Below are 22,947 nucleotides of genomic sequence, written 5' to 3' on the forward strand. Positions count from 1 at the left end.
CAGAGAGCAGATAACCTAATATGGTCATCTTAATCACAAAGCTCGGTGTGTGAACAGAGACGTCCCACCAAGCTGCTGTTGAATTCTGCAGCCGATTGGAAGAAAGTTTTCTAAAACAGAGGAAAAGGGAGCTTAAATGGGATGTTTCAGACAGGGGATGAACTGAGGGAGGGGTCCAGCAGAGGACGAAGGAGGTGCTGTGAGTCATACAGAGCTACTCTAGTTGAATCCAAGAGCAAAAATACGCTGGAAGTAAGTGAAATAGAACCTCTTTCAAAAGAGACTTTTTTAGTCTCCTTATATACAGCTACACACACACACTTACTTCAGCAGCTGACCAGTAACAGACTGCTGACAAGGACAAATGAGCCCATCTCACTGCTCCACAGTGAGCCAGGTGATGATGTAGTGCAGCTTATTAGCTGGCTAATGTATTGAGGTGTGAGAGAAAAGAGAAAAAAGGACGGGCGTTCTTTACACAGATCAATCCAAACCAGGTTTTTTAAAAGCAGCTCGGACTCGGATGTCAGAGGCTTGTATGTTAGGAATAGATTATTTTCTTTATTTAGTTTATCACCAGTAAAACAAAAGCAACCACAGTCACATGCACAGAGCCAAAAGTATGTGGACAGTCACATTAGCTCCGTCAGCAGGCATTAATCAGATTCTCTGAGCCTTCACTCTTCTGGGAAGACTTGTTTGTGGGGATTTTTCCCATTCAGACACATTAGTGAGGAAGGTCGAGCCTCGCTCTCCATCAGTGCTTCTGTTCATCCCAAAGGCTCTTTACTCCTCTACCTACAATCATTTTGTTATGGACCCATTTGTCCAACACCAAACTCGCTTTATCGTTGCAGTTTTTAACCTTAAGATTTATCTTAGGAGGTGCTAGCTTGAAACGAGCCCTGTAAGTATAAGAATCTCAACTTGAAAACAAACTAATTCAACCTTTAATAGTTTCAGGGCCAAAATGAACAAACTGGGATCTATGAGTCAGAGAGAGAAAATTCTGATGTACAGCATCCCCACCACACTGATGTGTGAAAAACTCAACACACATCGACACGTCTGCCTAATCAAACTGGAATATTAAAGTAAATAACAGCCTTTAACAGTGAGTCAGTGACACTGATGTCACTGACTCACTGTTAAGAGCATTACCTGAAAAAAAGAAGTTACTGTGTAGCACAGAAGCACACTAATTTTAATCCTTCAAAAAAATGAGGTTTGCATATTAATTTAAGACACAGGGGTCCGCTTATTTTTCCCATGGGCTGCACATTCAAACTCAAAATTACAGAGAGGAAAATTAGATGTGCAAAAGAAGAAAAGAATGTATTAATGAAAGATAAAAACCACCTGGTGTGGTGGTGGTGGTGCATTTTGCAGTTAAATTCCTGTCCTGCAGCAACTCCGTCAGTATTTGTGGAGGTATTTCCAAATTTCAGTTTCACACCTTCGAGGTTCTGGCTTACATGCAACCACTTGATGTGAATTTCTGCTCTGTTGCCATCTAGATAACAACAGATTTGCAGCTTTTGCTGATTTATCACAGTTAATTTCCGTATCACAAGCAGATTCCATGTAATTGCAAACTTGACCCCATTCAACTGTAAACTGGTAGCAGACTGACTCCATCTAATTGCAGAGACCACAAGTTCTTTGCACACAGTCGCACATTTCAACAGTCCGTGGGGAGCGACTCACTTTCAAATCAGGCCTTGTGTGGCTGTTAAAGGAACTCCAGTTTTTGGCTTAATTGTGGTAATGCTGCACAGTCGGTGTACTGGTTATGCATTACCGGGTAATGCAGGAGCCATTTTGACATTGTTTAGCCTTCCGTTGGGAGTCCCTCAGTGTTCGAAAACAAGAGAGGTCTAGTATTACAGTGAGGCTTTCAGATTTTCATGTCCCGTTGTTTGCATGCTGGAAACAAAGAACGCGTGTAATGGACTGAGCAGCATTTTATTCAGTTCAAACACAGAGTTGGATTTTAAAAGCAGACAGTGGAGTCAGACTACATTTATAAAAGCTGGTCAGTGTCAGAAAGCCTGTAATGTGTTTTTAGGCAGAGGGTGGGCAGGAATTAGTAACGAGTTGATGCACATCGACTGCAGGCCGCGGGTCAGTTTTCACTCAGAGCTGGATATTAATGCAAGCATTCAGTGGATATTTTCACGTCTCCTCCAGGCCGCTTTGATGATGGCTTGTGGAAGTGACTGAGTGCATACAGAGGAGATTAGACAGTCTTTACATCTTTTTCTGTTACAGCTGTCCTTTAACCTATCCTTCCTCTTTAATTCCCCCACATGTTTGATGTAGTTCTCCTTCCTAATTCCTAATAATTGATGAGCTGCTGCTCATTTAAGCTTTTGTGAGTCCTGCCTTCTACTGCATTTGTTTGCATAGACGTTTGTGGTCAGACACGCTGACATTTCAGAATAAAACCACACAAACAGACAAATGCATAAATTTTCCTGCTGACATTTTAAAAATGAGCTGGAAAACACACACACACACACACACACAAATCACAAGCCTTTTAGCCAAAAACAGCAAATGTGATTAGACTGATTTTTTTCCCCTGTGCCTGTTTATATGTGTTTGTGTTTGTGTAATCCTCCTCGCATGTCTCAGATCCCTCCTTGCATGCATCCTGTGCTGTGACTGCCTGGACCCCCTCCACCCTCAAGACCTGGATCCTCCCCTTCCACCCTACCCCTGTTCTACACGCCCTTCTCTAACTCCCCTGCAGGGAGAGGTGGAGAGGCCTCAAACCACCCTCCCGCTTTCTCCTCTTGGTCACTGGGCTGTAGCTGTCAGGGACCCACAGGGAGCGGAGAGTTTGGGTGATAGGGGCAGCGTAGCTGGACTCTCTTGCAGTACTTGGGCCCCCTCTGAGCTGATGGACATGCGACAGCTCCTCCGAATCCCTAGGAGACAGCATCGATTGCTGGACACGTTCTGTCCGTGTGTAGTGGCTTGTTTAAGAAGACTGAACTTAAATAGATAATATGCTCAGCTTTAAACTGCTGGAACATTCTACTTCATTCTTATTCTCTTTTTTTGAGGGTTTCACAGCACAGCTCTGTTACCAACCACTTATGATTTGGCTTCGATTATTTCAGAAGTGTCTAAACAGGGAAGAAAACATAAAGGGCCAAACATATAGTTCCTTTATATGAGTCAAATGATTAGGAATGTAGATGTCACTTAAAAGCCTATTATAGTTAACTTACAAGGAAAAATGTGACAAATAAAAACTAGACAGGAGAAAAAAACAATTAACTGAAACTATAATTGGAAATTAAGTTTTAGTCTTAAAACTTAATTTTAATGTGCTCAGATTGATCAACAGAGCAGACATGAGGCTAAACGACATGTTTCATGACATTAAAACTGTAAGATGTCAAGTCTGGCTTGTAAAGTTTGAGTTTTGACTCATGTGACACGTTTGGATGATTATACTGCATTTCTTTTCTTTGGGACTCCAGACTTTTATTTGATGCTCTTTTATTAAACACGCTCCCTCAGCAATGTTCGTCATCCCCACCTCCCATCAGTCATGCTGTTTTTGTTGTTGTGCCACAGTAAAGGTACAGTACACTCGAAGTAAAAGAGAGCTTAATAACAACATCTATCAAACACACCAGGTCACAAAGTCACGCTTCGGCTTCTCTCTCCAGTCGGCAGATGCGAGCATCCATGGGCCGCAGCATGCTGAAGAGTTCCAGCGTGAGCGGAGAGATCTACACCCAGGAGCGCACAGACGGCAGCCAATCAGACACGGCGCTGGGCACGGTGGGCAGCGGCAGCAAGAAGAGACGCTCCAGCCTCAGCGCGCGGGTGGTGGCCATCGTTGGCAACCGCCGCAGCCGCAGCACGTCGCAGATCAGCGGCCCCGGTGAGTCGGCGGTTTCGGGGATTTGCTGGAATTTCATAGGACTGTATTTAAAGCCCGTTTGCCACTCTGTGATTTTGGACCATGTTAGTTTTTTGGAAGCAGACATGACAATATTTTAAAAAAAGAGGGTGGAGATACCTAACATCCATAACATCCATCTGCTGTATGTCACTTTCCAAAAGCTTTCTCTAATCTGATTCCATCCTCTGCGAACCTGCATTCTTTTTTCCATTAAAGGTACAATATGTAAAGTTTAATTAAATGCATGATGTAATATGCAAGATCTGACTTCTTGAGGAATGTTAATGAGCGAGGAAGTCTCTCACGCCTCAGAATGATATTTTAATAATGCAAGAAGTCCCAACCTGATTGAAGAGGGTTAATATGAGGAAGCCCGCTGGCTCTGTGGACACACACTGCATTACTGTGCTAATCAGCTCACTGAGATCCTTTCTGCACTTTCTCAGAGGTGTGCAGAGGGTGGCAACATATCCAGTATATGGAAAACATCAACCGTAATACCTGTTCCAAAATCAGAAGTAACCAGCTGCACTTACATCCTTTGTCATGAAAATCTTTGAAAACATGACGTGTGCTTAATTGGTGATAAACTAGATTCACTGCGGTTTGCTTGTCTAGTGGGCAAAGCTCTTCATTGTAGACAGCGCATATAAGAATCTTGAAAACCAAAATCTTACATGGGAGGTTTATTTGCAGATTTTTCTTCCACGTTCAATGAGATGCAGTCCCGACATTACCCGATCACATTTATTGTTGCTTTTCATTTTTTTAACTGACAGAGTTCAGTGGGCTTTTGGAAATGCCTGCATGCCCAATCCTATTATCTCAAACTCTGGCTCCCCACAAGGCTAAGTCGTTCTCCTCTGCTTTTTATCATGTGCACAGACAGCTGCACGAATTCTCAGTGGGGCAGATTTCTGGTCAAGTTTTCTGATGACACTGGGCTGAAAGTCAGAGCACATTGGTGCTTTGCCTGCATTTGTCAAGTGACAAACTTCTTGCCTTTAATTTGACTTAAACTAAGGAATTAGTGAATTTGATGCAAGCAATCAAAAAGCGTGGAGACAAAACCCAAACGCAGACAGACTCAAAGAAACCGAAAAGACGCCTTTAATTTTATAGGTGTAGAGTACCAAAAGAGTAAATACTCACTCCAGAGGTAACCAAGCAAACTGGACAGAGCTGAAAGTAATTAAAACAACAAGGCAAGTAAAATTAAATACAAAACACAAGTAACAACCAGCTACCAAAATAAAACAGGAAATGGAGACTTAAGATGCCAAAGGACACCGGGGTGGTTAGACCAACTTTAGCACAAACGTTAAGAACAGAAACAATTCAAACACTAACAGAAACCACATTACAGAGGTAATAAGAGCTCAAAAACCTGAAAGCAATACACCAATAATTCTAAACAATAAAAGTCACAACTGAAACCAAAACAGAGGATTTTTAGTGATTCTAAAACACAAAACTCCAGGACAGTGACACAAACACACAGTCAGTGGTTCAACGAGGACAACAAAGAATCGACTTGTTGCAGAAGCTGAAGTCTTTCAGTGTTTCCTTTAATATTTTCCTTCTTGTGCTGGTTCAGTGGGTTGTATATGAAGGACAGACACAAACTTTGCAACATTAAAATCTTTGTCAAGATTATTTGAGTCCAGTTAAAAAACCCGTGCTCACCTTGGAAGAATCACACAGTTCATTATTCTCAAGTGAATTTATTTTAATGTCCTCAGGTCGGCACTGTCATGCTTTTCATGCATAATAGATGCATGAGAAACAAACTACTCAGATTCCTTCATACCTTCTTTCTTTGAGCTGCTAAATGCTAAATGTAAAGAAAAGTAGTTTCCATCCATCCATCTTCATCCGCTTTGTCCGAGGCCGGGTCGCGGGGGCAGCAGCCTAAGCAAAGAGGCCCAGACCTCCCTCTCCCCAGCCACCTCCTCCAGCTTATCCGGGGGAACACCAAGGCGTTCCCAGGCCAGCCGAGAGATATAATCTCTCCAGCGTGTCCTGGGTCTGCCCCGGGGCCTCCTCCCGGTGGGACATGCCTGGAACACCTCACCCAGGAGGCATCCTTGTCAGATGCCCGAACCACCTCAGCTGGCTCCTTTCGATGTGGAGCAGCAGCGGCTCTACTCTGAGCCCCTCCCGGATGGCCGAACTTCTCACCCTATCTCTAAGGGAGAGGCCAGCCACCCTTCGGAGGAAGCTCATTTCCGCCGCTTGTATCCGCGATCTCGTTCTTTCGGTCACTACCCACAGCTCGTGGCCATAGGTGAGGGTAGGGACGTAGATCGACCGGTAAATTGAGAGCTTCGCTTTTACACTCAGCTCCCTCTTCACCACGACGGACCGGTGCAGCGTCCGCATTACTGCAGCCGCAGCACCAATCCGTCTGTCGATCTCCGGCTCCCTTCTCCCATCACTCGCGAACAAGACCCCGAGATACTTGAACTCCTCCACTTGGGGCAGGAACTCATCCCCGACCCGGAGTGGGCACTCCACCCTTTTCCGGCTGAGAACCATGGCCTCAGATTTGGAGGTGCTGATCCTCATTCCCGCTGCTTCACACTCGGCTGCGAACCGTTCCAGTGCGAGCTGGAGGCCATCACCCGATGAAGCCAACAGAACCACATCATCTGCAAAAATCAGAGATGAGATTCTGAGGCCACCAAAGCGAAAGCCCTCCGCCACTTGGCTGCGCCTAGAAATCCTGTACATAAAAATTATGAACAGAACCGGAGACAAAGGGCAGCCCTGGCGGAGCAGAAAGTAGTTTGTTCTTCTAAATACAAGTCCCTGTGGGGGCAGTTATGCTGTGAGATTTTAACGTTGAGCTGCTCACTGACAAACTGAATGCTGTGCATGCTGGATTGTGACTTCTATGTCATTATTTATTGGGCTCTTCCCAAAAGAGCTACACAGGCCCGCTCTCTTGTGGGCCTGCTGCCTGCAGGAGGGGCCACAGGGCTTCGGTGCTGTGTGGATTCTCTTAGTGGGTGGAAACGCCTCGGTGTCCTTCCAAAAGAGCTGGAGGGGGGGCAGGGAGGCAGAGGTCTGGGCATCCCCAAATGTTTTAGTCATATGACTCTATACTTTTCCAGATTCTTCATTTTTGCCTACAAAAGGACATGCAAAGTGCAAACCTTGATTACATTATCTAATTTAACCAAACCCAGGAGTCTAGGTGATTTCTCTTGTTGGTTTTCTCTAAAGAAAATATGGTTAAAACAGCAGCTGCACCGTTAAACTACTGTGTGCGATCACTTCGACTTAGAGAACGCAGGTTTGAACCCTTAAGCTACAGCTAAGCTAATAGCAACCACATCCATACAGAAATATTCATTGCATTTTGTCCCGAGGTACAGACTGTACCCAAGCACCGCAAATTGAAAGTGTCCTTTTGTTCTGTAAAAGACAAACTTCTGCTGCTGTCGCTGGCCCAGCACTCGTCATAAAGACAAACAACCACGGCTCGGCTCGCGGTCACACAACAGAGTGTGGCTCGTCCGAGCCCAGCATCCACTTCCACCACCGGGGCATGTACGATGAAAGCCAAATGCTGTACTTCTCTTCTCTGTAGCGGGCATAAAAAGCTATTAGAGAATATTAGGCCTTCAGGGGGTCACTCACCCACTGCCACTAATGTAGAGAGGGGAGAGAGGAAGTAGAGAAAGGACGAACATCAGCCTAATGTAAAAAAGTCTCTCTTGGTCATGATGGATGACGCCGAATGCAGGTAAGAGAGGCTCACTTGTATTTTCTAAACTATTTACTGTGAGGTTTTAGACACGGGATAAAGGGAGGCTCAGAAATGTTGTTTTCCAACATCATGAGTCAGAAGGCAGACGCGCCCCTGTCCGAGATGCCACACAGTGGGGGTTTTTTTGGCTGTTTTTCTGCCCAACAATTTCCTGTTTACTGCTGGTGAACAGATTCTACAGAACATGGGCGCAACTTTGACCGTGGTTCAGACAGCGAGATCAAACAGTCCTGAACTGGATCTGTGGGCTATCTTGTGATATTCAGCTTTGTCTAACATATGAATGGTTTACTGTTTGGGCCACTGAGTGAACTCTGTCCTCTGAAAATGCAGAAACATTATTCTAAGTTAGACCACAACAGCAAAATCTTTGTGTGAATCCTGATACTCTGGGATTTTCCACCTTCTAGATGAATCACTTTGTGGGGTCATTTGAGTAATCACTCATGATACGGGACTACCAAGAATAATAATATCTTTATTTAAAAACAGTAGCACCTTTCAAGAACAAGTTACAGTTTTCTTTACAAAGGCAAGAGCAGTGCACGACTGCACATCTCCTTCAAGGCTTAAAATGTTCGTGTAAAGCGTCTGAGTCTCCGGATATTTGAATGCGATCTATACTTAAAAGCATTAAGATAATGTCTCCAAACTTTTCTCACGTCATTTTGATGTGCATTTGTTGTGTTTTGTTGTGTTGTGTTTTTAAGGAGCACTATAATTAAACCATTACCTAAAAAGCTCTTATTTGATCCATCTGTCTCCATCTGGCTAATTATAGGCCAATTTCTAACCTTCTTTTTATTTCAAAGATTCTCCAAAGAGTAGTTGTCAAGCAGCTGGATGATGATCTAGAGGAGCATTAAAACAGCTATAGTGAAGGTTACAAATCATCGTTTTATGGCCGTTGACAGTGGACTCCTCTCTGTGCTTGCCCTGCTCGTCCTCAGTACAGCACACACAACTGATCCGAAATTACAAACTCAGACGCACCACTGGTGTTTTTGTTTGAATCCTACATATCTCATGAATTTAGTTTTGTGGGTTTAAACGAGGAGCGTTCCACAGATCTCAATGTTTGGACCACTATTTTTACATTATACATGTTTCCCCTCAATAATAGTGTTACAGAGCACTGGATACATTTTCATTGCTATGCAGATGATACCTAAAGCCAAATGACACAAATCCATCCATCCTAACCATCTGCTTCTTAATTCAGTTTTATTTATATATATATTGTAGGTCAAAGACACTGCAATATTAGTTATAGAAACAAATATGATCAAATGTCCCCATATGAGCAACACGTGGCAACAGCGGGAAGGAAGAACTCCCTTTTAACAGGAAGAGACCTCCAACAGAACCAAGCTCAGAGAGGGGCGGGGCCATCTGCAAACGCAAACCATGAACAATAGAAAACGTGCAGTGGTGCCATATAAATAAAAATATCCTCTGCTTTGTTCATGTTTTAATCGTGGGAGGGGAATGTATCACTCCTAATTGTTGTAAGTATCTATAGCTTCAGCCTAACAACTTTCCTGTGGTATCGGTTTTAAAGAAAAGAGCCCCATTCCTTCACTGGAGTCTGTTATCAAAATATTGTCTGCTTGATGATTCTTCCTCTCGCTCTCGTTTACCTCCAGAGGGGAAGAGTAAGAAGGAGAAAGGAGCGTCCATCCAGAGGAGCACGGAGACCGGCATGGCCGTGGAGCTGACGAGGAACATGAGCCGGCAGCCCAGCAGAGAGTCCAACAACGGCAGCATGAACAGCTGCAACTCTGAGGGGAAGTCAGTAAACCCGTCCTTCTGCTACTCGTCATCTGCACTCTCTGTGTCACAAAGACGTCCTGAATGAAATGAGTTAGAGTGACAGTAATGACTGCATGTCAGCATGTTCTGAGGGACACATCCATTCCCGCCTGCGGGTATTTCTGTATGTGTTGGCCGACTGAGAGTAAACACAGTCTAATATAACGAGCACGCAGTTTAAAAATGAGTCAGCGTGGAGAGTGTGAGGCGACGATAAAACCAAAACTCAGACAGAGTCAAATTAAGACCGGGTGTTTTCTGTCGCTTGGACAATCACGTAGATATTTTTTCTTGTTATAAATAATGAGTGCAAGTGAAATTCTCCTGGAGGCAGCAAAGTGAATCCACCACATGTGCTGACTGAGTGGGGCCATCAGCAAGACTGATGACACATTTGTATATAGGTTGGTGATTTTTAGAGTTAATAATGGGCTGTTTTGTGTTTTCTGTGGTAGCTTGATCTTTTCTGGAGTGAATCTAGGTGCCAGCAGTCAATTCAGTGACTTCCTGGATGGACTCGGACCAGCTCAGTTAGTGGGAAGACAAACACTGGCTACTCCTGCCATCGGTACAAAACCTCTTCTCTCTTCTTTTGAATTATTTGGGGTATTTTTTAAAGCTTTATTTGTGCATGCATGGATAGATGTTGTAAAGGTTTTTTTGCCTTTAACAATGAATCAGAAAATGCCAGAAAAAGTCAGAAATCATTAGTATTGTAATGTTTTTGCTACTTTACTTTGTATTTTTGTGTGTCTTGAGTTTTTCTAGCATGAATTTCTCTGAGATATTTTGGATATTTCTGGTATTTTATTTTAAATGTTGATTGTGCCATTCATCCTCTTCTCTTGGTCGTGAGGCATCAATCTAAGCAGAGAATCCCAGTCTTCCATCTTCCCAGCCTCTCCTCCACTTCTTCAGGTGGGAAGATGTTCCCGAGTCAGCCAAGAAATGTGATCTTTCCAGCATGTCGTGGTTCATTTCATACTGGGCCACAGACTGCCCCAGTGCAAGTTGGAGGTCACTGCTTGATAAAGCCAGCGGAGCTACATCATCTACGAAAATCAAGCACGAGATCCTCAGGCCACATAGCCTTGAGAAATTCAGGGAAAATCTCATTCGCCCCATTCACTGTGTCCACTGCAGAAGGTCTGTCAGTGGGGCTGAGAAGATCCTTGATGTATTCCTCACACCACCAAACTATGTCCTGAGTTGAGGTCAGCAGCGTTGCATCCCTGCTATAAAAAGTGTTTGCAGGGAGCTGTCCACGCCACTCGAGTCACCTGACGATTTACCAGACTTGCTTCAAGGTCGACTAAAAGTCCTGCTCAATGGCCTCGCTGAGCTCCTCCCATACCTGAGTTTTTTGGTACTGCAAGAGCTGCAATCCACTTGGCCTGTTGGTACCTGTCAGCTGCCTATGCTGTCCCACAAGCTCACCATGCTTGATAGAATCCCTCCCACTGCTTGATGGCTCCTTTAACCTCTGCTGTTCATCTGATTCAGGGATTACCGCCACACTAGGGTCCGCTTTCCACAGAATGCTGTTAAAGTTTTGCTCAAAGTGAGAGCTGAAGAGCTTGACACTCTGGCCTTTGCCAAGTTCACCCTCACTGTCCAACATCTTCCATTGCCACCTGATGCAACTCACCAACAGGTGGTGAAGTGCAAAAATGAATCACTGACCTGCGACGCAGGGTGTCCTGGTGCCACGTGGACTTTTGGACACCCTCATGTTTGAACATCGTGTTCAATTTGGAGAAACTGCGGTGCAGCCAGTCCCTCCCATTCACACCCTTCTAGATCATTCTGTCATTGCCCATGTGAGCATTTAAGTCCTCCAGTAGGACAATGCAGCAATGTTCAGCACATGAGTGCACACGACAATCAGGACATAGGGAGGGAGAAAGACAAGACTGTTTTCATGTTCTTATAACTATTAATTTTATATTTTTATTCTTTCTTATGATTATTTTTACTTAATCTTGTTCTTTTTTATTGTTATTGTTGATGATGATCGATTTAATTGTGCCAGGCTCAGAGTGTTACCTATGCATTAAGTCTGCGCTCCTGTCGGTAGTAGATGTTGGTGTTGAGCTCTTTGTTTTCTTATTTTTTGTGCTGTGTTTTTTAGGTGATATCCAGATCGGTATGATGGAGAAAAAGGGTCAGCTGGAGGTGGAGGTGATCAGAGCACGAGGACTTGTACAGAAGCCAGGATCCAAATCTCTCCCTGGTAAGAGCCCAACCTGACTGAAGCCGCCACAGACCAACTAATCCCTCCATCACTCACACACATGTTATTATAATCCAGTATATACACTCGACTCAAGCTCACCTGTTCTTTGCGTTCGTACAACCAGCCCTGAGAGCCGATAGTGTTCCCACTAATGGCTTTTTTTATTGCTCTGTTTCTGCCGTCAGCTCCATATGTCAAAGTCTATCTGCTGAATAATGGAGCGTACGTAGCCAAAAAGAAAACCAAGATTGCACGGAAAACACTTGACCCACTGTACCAGCAAGCACTGCTATTTGAGGAGAGCCCGCAGGGGAAAGTGTTACAGGTGAGCAGGAGATTTATTTCCCTTCATCACAAAGTTAAATGCTTCCCCCCCCTCCTACTTCATGCTGACGGAAATCGAGCAGAGCAACATGACAACGTGAAATTATTTTTTCCTTCAGGTGATTGTATGGGGAGACTATGGCCGCATGGACCATAAAAGCTTCATGGGAGTTGCACAAATCTTATTGGAGGAGCTGGACTTATCAAGCACAGTCATCGGTTGGTACAAGCTGTTCCCACCATCCTCTCTGGTGGATCCGACACTCGCCTCCCTGACGCGACGAGCTTCTCAGTCGTCTCTCGACAGCTCGTCCGGACCGCCCGGGGTCCGATCTTAGTGGACAAACAGCTCTACACCACCGAGAAAAAACTAAAACTAAAACTCGGAGAGAAATGAAATACTAACGGCAGAAATGTAGAACAACAACAATCAGAAACACCAGAAAGCTTTGTTGAAATCTGACAATCACTCCTGCCGCGGTTAATTTTGTCTGTCGTAGGGAGCGTCGCATTTCAGTGTTTCATGTCCATTCGAGGAAAAGTCTCTGTGTTTTCTCTGTGTGTGCTGAAGAAGCCGTGCAGCAGCTGTCCAGACAGTACCAGAGAATCCAAACGAAGCAGGGTGGCTTTTAACCGAATCAACAATAGCAAAGAAATGTATGTAAAGCATCGGAATGTATGGACTCGAGACAAGAGGTAATCACCCTCCGCTCCTGCAGGCGGCGCTGCGCTCCCTGCAGTGGCCTCCTCCAGAACCCCAACAGACTGCTGGCATTCCCGTCCCCGCCGTGCGTGGGGGACGGGGTGCTCAGTCTGGAAGCACAGGGCCTTCTTCTGGTGCCTAGACCTCGGAGCCGCATTACTGGTCCCCCCCCTTCTCTGTGGAAAGATCCTCTTTTCAATATGTTTACCATGGCTGCTCTGAAGCCGCACCGTTTCAGCGTGTTTGCTTTGTTGTTCATTTCTTTCCCTTCGTTACTACTGGCACAAGATGTTTTTAAAAATGCTCATGATAATGTTGTCAGTCTGGTGTGTGCATGGAGAGTAAAAATAAAATACAAGAGATTTAAAAAAAAAAAAAGAAGCTATTAAATGTCTGCAAGTGTTATGCAGGAAGAGGGCGGGGAACAGGTTAGATTTTTACATGTGAGATTAGCGTTGTTTTGCTGGCAAGCGTGCAGGCCAGTCGTCTTTGTATAGTTGTATATTAGGCCTCCCAGGAGGTTGACCAATAAGTAAAATTTATGTCACTTTGAAATATCACAAGGGTACAATGTCAATGTAAAAAAAAAGAAAACGTAAATCTTTGTTCACCTATGTGAGAGCGAGACAGGGGCGTCTAATTTTTCACATTTTTTGGGAGGCACATTCCCTCCCTCCCGGCATGTTAAAGGTTTTTATCCAATCTTTAGTTCAACATTTTTTTCTTTTTAAATTTAAACACAAGCACAAGAGCTTGATTTTTTTACGACAAAAAGTTTAACGTTTTGAAGAAAAAAAAATAATACATAGCTAAAAAAATCAAAAACAAAAAAAAGGACAAAAAGCAGCAATCCTCCCGTCACCGGTTCTCTTCATCGTTTCGTCTCGACGTTCGGAGGCAAACAGAACAACAAATATTGTCACAGTTTTTTCCTCGTGCATCTCGGTGAATGTGGGCCAATCAGATCGATCCGTCGGGACGCCAACGCTCATCCTCCGTCCGGCCTGCAGGCTCCTCCCACCCGGAGGGGGGAGGGGCAGCATGACTTTGGAACCCGTTCCAAGCTGCATGCACATTTTTGTAAACAAACAAACAAAAAAAAATCTAGATACGCGTGTTAGCTCCACATACTGTAGGGCCGCTTGTATGTTGCATGCAGTTGTACAGTTTGCTCGTACTTGAATATTAAAGAGATAAAACCAAGAAACTGAAGCCATTCCCATTACGCAAAGACATCTAAATCCACTGCAGTCCAGTCCACGTCCTTCAGTCCGGTGCTGAATGTCTCTCAAACCGAATCCCAAGATTACATTGATGTCTCTGGAAGATGTACTGTACTGTACTGAGCAGACCTCGCAGCCCCTCTTACTGTTATTCCACATCATAGTATACCTCCGAGGGGCTGGGACGATGTATGAATAAATATGTACAAATCAGATCTATGAAAATATGAATTATGTTTCAACATAATGATTTCAGACGACACGGAGAATAAACTCAGATGCACAGAAAGTCGCACCCTGTAAATACTCAGCACTATTCCCGGGGTTTTCATTTGGTTCACTGAGAAAAGGGGCCAAGTCTTATAATAAGGAGCGATTAGTACTTTAGGTGACGAGGGGACCGTGCTGTGGGACGGCGATGGGTCTGAAAGTCCTCGTCTGAACACTTCTCTGTGCTTCGAACTCGGCGTCTGTGCCCGGCCCGCCATGCTCAGTCCCGCCTCACTCCAGATTTCTTTTCATTGTCCAGTGAAGCTGTTTTTTTCCTTATTTATTTAGGGTTTTTTTCCTTGTCAGTATTAACAGGAGAAAAAATTGCTGATTGTTTACAACTTCTGTGTTCCACTGAAACAAGAAAATCAGAAAAAAGTAAAGCATTCACTGCAACATTTCTTGTTTGTATAACAGATGTGGCTCAAATGATGTGTATGTTTTATATATAAAAAAATTTCATTTTTATGATTTACAAATAAAAAAGAATGTGTGGAAAAAATACCAATGTTTTCCTTGAGTCTTTCTCATGCTTATTTTTTAATTTTCTGATTTGACATGATGTCAAAAGGCCAGGGTGCCTTGTTTGTGGGAAAGCTAATATTTATTCTCAGTCTGTGCATCTCTGAGCAGAGCAGCATTATTTTAGAGAGAGAGGGCCATCACTGTTCCCACCGTAGTAAATTTATTACAGTTCATAAAAACATATTTCAAGTGTTTTCATCAGTTCTAGATACAATATAAAAGAACAACATGTGCTTTCCCCCTCTTTTATTCAGTTGAGAAGGTGATGAGCTATCTGCTAACGCTAGCTAGTTTGGTTAGCAAATGCTAACCAACTCTATGGGTCTATTGCTGGACATACCCGCTAATTAGTGCTATGTACAGTAGCATGCACAACAAAATTCTAGACTTTTATGCGCCGTGGCCATCGTATTAACTTGTCTGTGCAGATAACAGCTTAGGAATCTAAACAGTAGTCAGACCATACTAGTAGCTCTTACAGCAATCAACATGGCCTACATGTCCAGTTCGGTGAGCTCAGTTAGCTGAGGTTAATCCTAGCAGACAGTTAGTGTCCTATCTGTTACTCAGACAAACACGTGGCTAATAAAGTTTAAACAGGTGAGTAATAGTAATATTACTTAATAATTATTAATATAGTAATATTTATACCTAAAGAGTTCTCATTAAGGAATAAATTGATCAAGGAGTGGAAAATAATTTGTGTAGCAAGCAGTAAGCATGATAATTTTTGCTCTAAAGTTGACCTATTTCAACAAGGGAGTCTATGGAGAGTGACTCACTTTAGAAGTCAGTCTTGAGTGGCCACAAGAGAAACTGCAGTTTTTATCAATATGTGTTGCACTGATTATGTCGTCCTTATTTCCTTTTTTTTGTTATTTCATGCTTTTGTTTGGGTCAAGAAGGGCATCCAATATAAAGTCTGCCAAATCAAACATGCGCTGGTAACCAGTGTGATGACGCCTTCTGGAAAGGGAGCAGCAACTATTTATAAAGCACTATAACCTCAAACGACCAAGATATTTTAGCAAATAAAATACAGTTTGTGACCACATGATATACCAGAAAGATTTTCTAAAAGGTTCTTATGTAATGAGTTTTCGGTCTTTTTTTAATGCAAAAATCCCTAAAGTTGTGATGTTATTTAACCAGGTACTTGGTCTGGATGGCTTTACCTTGGCCTCGAGTGATCCTGTGAGGAACACCGGCGTAATTTCAGACCAAGATATGTTCTTCAGCACACACAGTATAGACATACATGTAAGGCTGCTTTCCTTCACCTAAGTGGTGTTTTTCTAATTCAATACACCATTTCAATTCAATTCAGTTTTATTTATACAGCACCAAATCACAACAACAGTCGCCTCAAGGCGCTTTATATTGTAAGATAGACCCTAAAATAATACATACAGAGAAAAACCCAACAATCCTATGACCTTCTATGAGCAAACACCTTGGCAACAGTGGGAAGGAAAAACTCCCTTTGAACAGGAAGAAACCTCCGGTAGAACCAGGCTCAGGGAGGGGCGGGGCCATCTGCCGTGACCGGTTGGGTTGAGAGAAGGAAGGCGGGACAAAAGACATGCTGTGAATAAAATTTTAACAATGAAATGTTGTTGTTGTTTTTTTAAAGTGGAACCTGTAAACAGACGGCTTCTGCAAAGTAAAGTCTCATAGACCAGAGATGAGAGAACGGAGGACAATTTTAGGTTCTTAAGTGCTCTGTTTGTGAATAAAGTCACATGACAACCATGTGGTACTACATACAACACCATCACAGTCTTGCCACTGCGATCCATCTAACCAAAAAGGATCTGCTGTTTCTTATACAACACAGAGCTTGGGAGATTTATGCTCCACTTGTTGTTAAGTAACCACAGGATCCCCCAAAAACAACATCTGCAGGCAATCTACACTGACCCGCCCACCACCCTCGCCCTGGCAGCCGGGCCCCCAGGCTCCCTCTGTGCTGCAGCATCAGGGGTCATAACCTGCCTGTATAAAACATGGACACAGACCATCGTGGAAAAGACACATGTAGATCACACATGTCAGAGGCCACTATAAAATTTCCATGCTGCTCCCAGGAATAAGATTAATCTATCTAATAAAGTCAAAGGTCATGCATTGGTGGAAAAGAAACCATGAGTTCATGTGGAATACAAACATTTCAAAGTTAACTTTTAATATCATCCATGAAGACGGGCTTCCCAAGTAAAATATTAAACAAACAAAACCTTTGGGAAAAGAAAGGCTCATGTGAGCCGAGCGATGCCGGGAAAAACAGTCTGAGAGTCTGTCGGCATGAGGTTCAGGACCCAGAAACCATCTCACATGATGAGATGACGTGAGACCAGTGATAGTTTAGGTTGTAAGTTTACCACTGCTTTCCCTCCAGCAAAACATGTTACAACTTATTTCTTCTCAAGTGGGATTAAAAAGGGTGCAGATTTTTATAAAAGAGAACACCAGCATAAAAGGATTATCCATTTCCAGCCTCGTATTTTTATTCTTGGACTCTATCAGAGTAGCTGTGTATGACCCACAGTTCAAAACAATGCTAATTTATCTCATTCTGGGTCTTGTTTCAGTGCCACACTTCATCCTCTGTCTGAAACAAGTTGTTAAAAGCCATCTTTCACTGCGCCTCCTAAAAGGAATTACAGCAGGGGGGTGGGGCTTTTGTGCTCACAGCAGAGTACTTTTACAATAACGTACTTCCTCTGAAATAGTGCATAAATAAATAAATTTTGATGGAAGGGTTGAGACAATTGTTTTTTTATTGTCCAAAAATACCTTTCTGAGAGTTTTAGGGACATCATACCACCATAAAGCAATTTGTAGCTTCTGCCATTTTTATTTGAGGCATGAAGCGAGCAGCAGCTGAAATTTTGTAGCTGCAGCGTTTTCAGTCACCACAGTCGCCTGCTCCTCTGCATGCATGGAGATACAGAAACACACATTAGCAGAATGCTAGTGTCTAATAAACTGTGGGATTTCTTTTTGTCCTGTTCAACACTCAGCTAGAGCGGAAGTTAGTTCCTATACAACGGGGTTAACAGGAAGTAGATTGGCTCTCCTCACAGCCAGAGATTTCCTAGAGCCAGAGATCAGTAATGACCAGATGAGGCACATTCACTCTCCAAATGTTTAGAGCAGTCTGAAGAATGCGCGGTGTTGCTCAAACCTACAACTTAAATATAGACTGACCTCGTTATTTCAATTCAATTCAGTTTTATTTATACATCACCAACATCACAACAACACCTCAAGGCACTTTATATTGTAAGGTAGACCCTACAATAATACACAAAGAGAAAAACCTAACAATCATATGACTCCTTATCTGCAAGAACTTTGGTGACAACGGGAAGGAAAAACGACCTTTTAACAGGAAGAAACCTCCGGCAAAACCAGGCTTAGGGAGGGGCGGGGCCGACAGGATATTTGGAACTTTGGATCTGTTTAATATAATCATCCACTATCATAATATATATGACAGGGAAAAAAAGGAAACATCACCTTTAAAAATAACTATTAAAGTGAAATCTAATGGAAATACTCTGTTGCTGCTTGTATGGCTGGTTTGACCTCCTGGTTCAGGAGCCAATGAGCAGACAATGGAAGGACATCAGGAAACAGTACACACCTGAGTAATTTGGGCTTCTCTCTTTTTAAGTGGCTTCACTGGAAACAATAGTTTTGCATTTACTTGTGATTGCGTGGGTTTTTAGGCTGTGTGCTCTCATACTGATCTTTTAAGGTGACGTGTTTCTGGTTTTGAGCCTACAAACATGCATTTTCTCATCTTTAATCTTAGATTATGACCCTCCTAACACTAGTCCTTTCCTCTCTAAACTTTCTAGGTGCTTTCTTACTGCACAGTCTGACCATGTTAGGGTTTTGTCTGTTTCCAGCACTTCATTTTAGAGTTCACACGGCTATAATCAGGGTTTTGGAGTCATGTGAAATTGTCATACAATCTTTCCTTTGAGGGGTAGTTTGAGCCAGCCTGTTACACTGAGGTGTAACTGAACATGGTTACACAGGTGTTACATTTGGCTTAAGTTATATTTCTGTTAACAAAATGGGAAAAAGTAAATCTGAAATGTACTCTTTTTTTTAAAATTTATTTACAGTAGAGCATTTTTATTGCTTTGTTCAAACTGTGGCTGATGTAATACTCATACTTCTATCCAATCATGGGTCCAAAATATGCTGCAATATTCTTTGGATTTTGGCTTTGAAGTTGGAATTTAAAAATAAATAAATAAATAATTGTGGAGGAGGACTCTACTCATGTTTCCTATCACTGGTGGTCGGTACATTTCAGATCAACACATTTCATACAGAAACTGAGCTGCTATTAGGAAGCTCTGGAAATGAGTCACATAAACATAGTAATCAAGACATAGGATGAGTAATGAAAAAAGCTAAATGATGATGGGTTTTCATTATGACTGTGGTCAAAACCAGTAAAAGGCTCAAAACAAAGGTCTTTATTCTACTTTTTAATGCAACATTTAATTAAAAAAAAAATCACCTATCAGTTAAAACTAAACATTTCAGGCTTTAAAAACATTGAGCCCTTAATTAAATTGGTTGTTCTAATTTAAACCAGTTTATATATCCCCACCCTTTGGGTTTTTGTGCCAGGTAACATGAAGATGGGAACGGTAAGCTGAAACTCATCTGAGCAAACAGCTTCATGCGAAATTTATTTTTAAATGTCAAACTGAATGAGAACCAGAATCATTTGCAGCTCAAAATGAAGCCGTTTTCAGTGCCGCTTGTTTCATAATGCTTCATAATCATCATTCCCAGGACTGCACTCTTCTGATGTTGTGTCTGGAATCTGCTGGTGCCACTCTTCCATCACTGAGAAAGACTGCCCGATGCACCAGTAGATGGAGTAGTTTTGTAGGAATACAGAGCAGAGTTGAGCTCTGAGGGTGATAAAGCAGCTCCTGCAGAATCAATGGATCAAAAACAGCAGAAGATGCACTTTGGTGCTACCTGACCTTCTTAAATTGTGATGGGACTGACGCCTACCACTGGCACTCACACCTCATTCATATTCAGAAATTTAATTCAATTAAATTTTATTGACACAGCACCAAATCACAACAACACTCGCCTCAAGGCGCTTTATATGGTAGGGTAGACCTTAGAATAATACATACAGAGAGAAACCCAACAATCATATGACCCCCATGAGCAAGAACTTTGGCGACAGTGGGAGGAAAAATGACCTTTTAACAGGAAGAAACCTCCAGCAGAACCAGGCTCAGGGAGAGAACAACGTGGGAGACGGTCGCATCTGCTGCAACCGGTTGGGGTGACAGAGGAAGACAGAACAAAAGACATGCTGTGGAAGAGAGTCAGAGATTAACAACATTAACAACTAATGATTCAATGCAGAGAGGTGTAAAGAAGAATTACTGTTTGCATCGTGGGAATCCCCCGGCAGCCTACAGCTATTGCAGCATAACTAAGGGGGGATTTGGGAGTCACCTGATTCAGCCCTAACTATATACTTTAGCAAAAAAGAAAGTTTTAAGCCTAATCTTATTATTAGAGATAGTGTCTGTCTTCCAAATCCGAACTGGAAGCTGGTTCCACAGAAGAGGGGCCTGAAAACTGAAGGCTCTGCCTCCCATTCTACTTTTAAATACTCTAGGAACAACAAGTAGGCCTGCAGTGCCAGAGCGAAGTGCTCTAATGGGGTGATACAGTAAGATGGGGCTTGATTATTCTTGAGGAGCAAGATTTTGAATTCAAGTCTGGATTTAACAGGGAGCCAATAAATGGAAACCAGTATAGGAGAAATATGCTCCCCCTTTCTATTCCCCGTTTCTCTCCTCTGTTTCCCGAGGGGGGGCCTCTTCTTGGACTCACGGTGGGGCCAGCTTATAAGAATATTCAGCCTGTGTGACTGTGAACAGAAGAGGAAGTTCACACACGAGGCGTAACTGACGTGACATTTTCTAACCAAAGCAGTGTTCAGCGTGGCTGCAGTGACACAAAGGAAACAACAGGCCGGGTTGATTCCATTCAGCCTCAGGACCCCCGCAGTTTAGAATCGTCTCTGAGTTTATGTCGGGCTGTTATGTCAGTGCAGCACCGAGACAGATACACAACAGACGGCGTGACAGGTTCAAAATGCACTTCGGCCGAGAAATTATGCGTCTCTGGTGCCACGTGGTTGCGGTGACAGCAGGACAGCAGATGACAGAGCAGCTTTGAAAAGAAAAGGGTGACACTCAAAGGCTTTTACTGTGCCAGTGTGATCAGAGTGATCAGACAAACCATAAAAACGTGTAATAAAGAATAAAGAATCGTAATACTTTCTGCAGATGTTCACTGCGCCTTCCTCTGCGGTTACTTTTCCAGCACAGAAAGTGGAAAATTCTGCAGAACCCGTGTTACCTGATAGACTTAAAAAACCAACAACCGGGTGTAATTTTGAACTTCTTCAGGAAATCGAATTACACGAGGAGCGACGGTTCCTCATTTGCATGTCTGCTGTCCTGGCCCGCGAAGACAAAACAACTCAGAGTGGACGCTTCTTTCTTTAAACAGCGTGTAAAAGTGAGACACAATCGCCACAGCGACGACAAAGTGTGATAAAGATAAAGCCGTCGCGCGAGGGCAGCTCTGATGCGCCTGTGCACGTGGACGCAGAGGCGTGCGTGGAAGCAACAGGCGGTGAAGCGAGAGACGTCTCTCCTCGTGACATCTGTAACTTGTGATTTTGGTGCGAGCCAGCACAGGACACGCGGCGTGGATACCTTCACGCGCGGGAGCCGTTGTGTAAACGCGGAGCGAGAAAGAGGGCGGTCAGAGGAGTGACGGCACACGGTGCGCCGCGCGCTGCTCTCACTCCCAGCTCGGCTTCTGGTGGGGTGCCCGTCGCACGTGCAGTTTGTTGTTCGTGCACGGCGGGACTACCGGCGTCGGGAGACGCATGCTTGAAAAGACCTGCGCTCACTTGACGCCCGCTTTGGTGATGCCATGCCCCGGAACCACAGCGGAGACGAAGGCGGCACCGGGCTCTGGATGAGGACCTCACCGGGGCACCGTACCGAAGGCTACGGCTTGAAGGATGTGGAGTCCGGCGGAAAGATGATGAACAACGCAGGAGACGGCTTGCTGTCGGCCCCCGGCGCCGCAGGTGCTGCCGGGTCCGACAACGCGAGGGGGAAGCAGGGAGCCCGGCTCAGCCTGCTGGGGAAGCCACTCTTATACAGCACCCAGAGCGGCCGGAGAAACGTGCGCTACCGGCGGCTTCAGAACTACCTGTACAACGTGCTGGAAAGACCGAGAGCCTGGGCGTTCATCTACCACGCGTTTGTGTAAGTTCACGTTATGATATGCGTGCGGAGTTGTGTGATGCGAGGATGCACACCTGTTGATGGTCCCTGCGGGAGGGTTTGCAGTTAGAAAGCTTGATTCAGTTTGGGGCACTTTTGATATGTGATGGCTGACATGCGCCAGATTCACAGCTTTTGCACATGAAGCAGCTTCAGTGTGAGACTAACAGGTCACTTTTGCGTTTATGAGTTTCATGTGTGCTGTTAAACCCGGATCTCAGGGTCCCGGCGGTTAGGACATCTTCAGCCGTGCTGTGCGCCTTTCTTCGCTTCTCAGCCAGCTGTATTTAATTTCCCGCGTGCGATTGTTTGTTGTTGTGGCGTGATAACTGTTCCTGAGAGGGAGGAAGGAAGTCGAGACACATGCTGACTGCAAAGCACCATTTTTTTTCTTTGGTGTGTGTGTTGTGTGTACACTAAGGGGAGGGGTTGCAAAGGGAGGACAGAAGCTGTTTACACACAACGCAAACAGCTCAAGTGTTCACTTTTCTTTCTGAGTCATCATTAAAGCTACTCTTTCAAACTGCATTCTTCATGAGCACATAGGATTTTTCCCTTGGTGTCGTGTGTAGGCTGTGGTCTGCGGTGGCACCTTTCATGTCGCATTCTTTTAAAAGAAATTACACTCGCTGACTGAAAACGGTTTTAAAATTTCCTAGACAGTGAAATCGAAATTTCATGTGTCGTGCGCGGTGATGGAAGGCAGAAATGGAAATCGGATCCTTTTCTCGTTGCAGAGTTGGTCCTGTTAATAAATACTGTTCAGTTACAATACAGCAGC

General features: G+C 43.8%; 2 protein-coding genes across 16 annotated transcripts in view; both read left to right on the forward strand.

Annotated features, from left to right (window-relative positions):
• The window catches only part of rims1b (regulating synaptic membrane exocytosis 1b), an 82,661-nt gene extending 66,294 nt beyond the window's left edge, over nucleotides 1-16,367 (forward strand). For all 8 annotated transcript variants that reach the window (XM_040033478.1, XM_040033479.1, XM_040033480.1 and 5 more), the window contains 6 exons: nucleotides 3,687-3,904; nucleotides 9,347-9,491; nucleotides 9,968-10,080; nucleotides 11,644-11,745; nucleotides 11,934-12,073; nucleotides 12,192-16,367. In XM_040033478.1, coding sequence (XP_039889412.1) covers nucleotides 3,687-3,904; nucleotides 9,347-9,491; nucleotides 9,968-10,080; nucleotides 11,644-11,745; nucleotides 11,934-12,073; nucleotides 12,192-12,410 — 937 coding nt within the window. In that variant the 3' untranslated portion in view covers nucleotides 12,411-16,367. The remainder of the gene's footprint in view (nucleotides 1-3,686; nucleotides 3,905-9,346; nucleotides 9,492-9,967; nucleotides 10,081-11,643; nucleotides 11,746-11,933; nucleotides 12,074-12,191) is intronic.
• A 4,175-nt stretch (nucleotides 16,368-20,542) lies between these two features.
• kcnq5b (potassium voltage-gated channel, KQT-like subfamily, member 5b) overlaps nucleotides 20,543-22,947 on the forward strand; it is a 124,456-nt gene continuing 122,051 nt past the window's right edge. Inside the window, exon 1 of one of the 8 annotated variants that reach the window (XM_040033494.1) lies at nucleotides 20,543-22,148. In XM_040033494.1, the coding sequence (XP_039889428.1) occupies nucleotides 21,808-22,148 (341 nt within the window). In that variant the 5' untranslated portion in view covers nucleotides 20,543-21,807. The remainder of the gene's footprint in view (nucleotides 22,149-22,947) is intronic. The other 7 variants (XM_040033487.1, XM_040033491.1, XM_040033490.1 and 4 more) reach the window with 7 other exon arrangements.

The sequence above is a fragment of the Simochromis diagramma genome, unplaced genomic scaffold (assembly GCF_900408965.1).
Source record: "Simochromis diagramma unplaced genomic scaffold, fSimDia1.1 OVJJ01000571.1, whole genome shotgun sequence".
Classification (NCBI taxonomy): Eukaryota; Metazoa; Chordata; class Actinopteri; order Cichliformes; family Cichlidae; genus Simochromis; species Simochromis diagramma.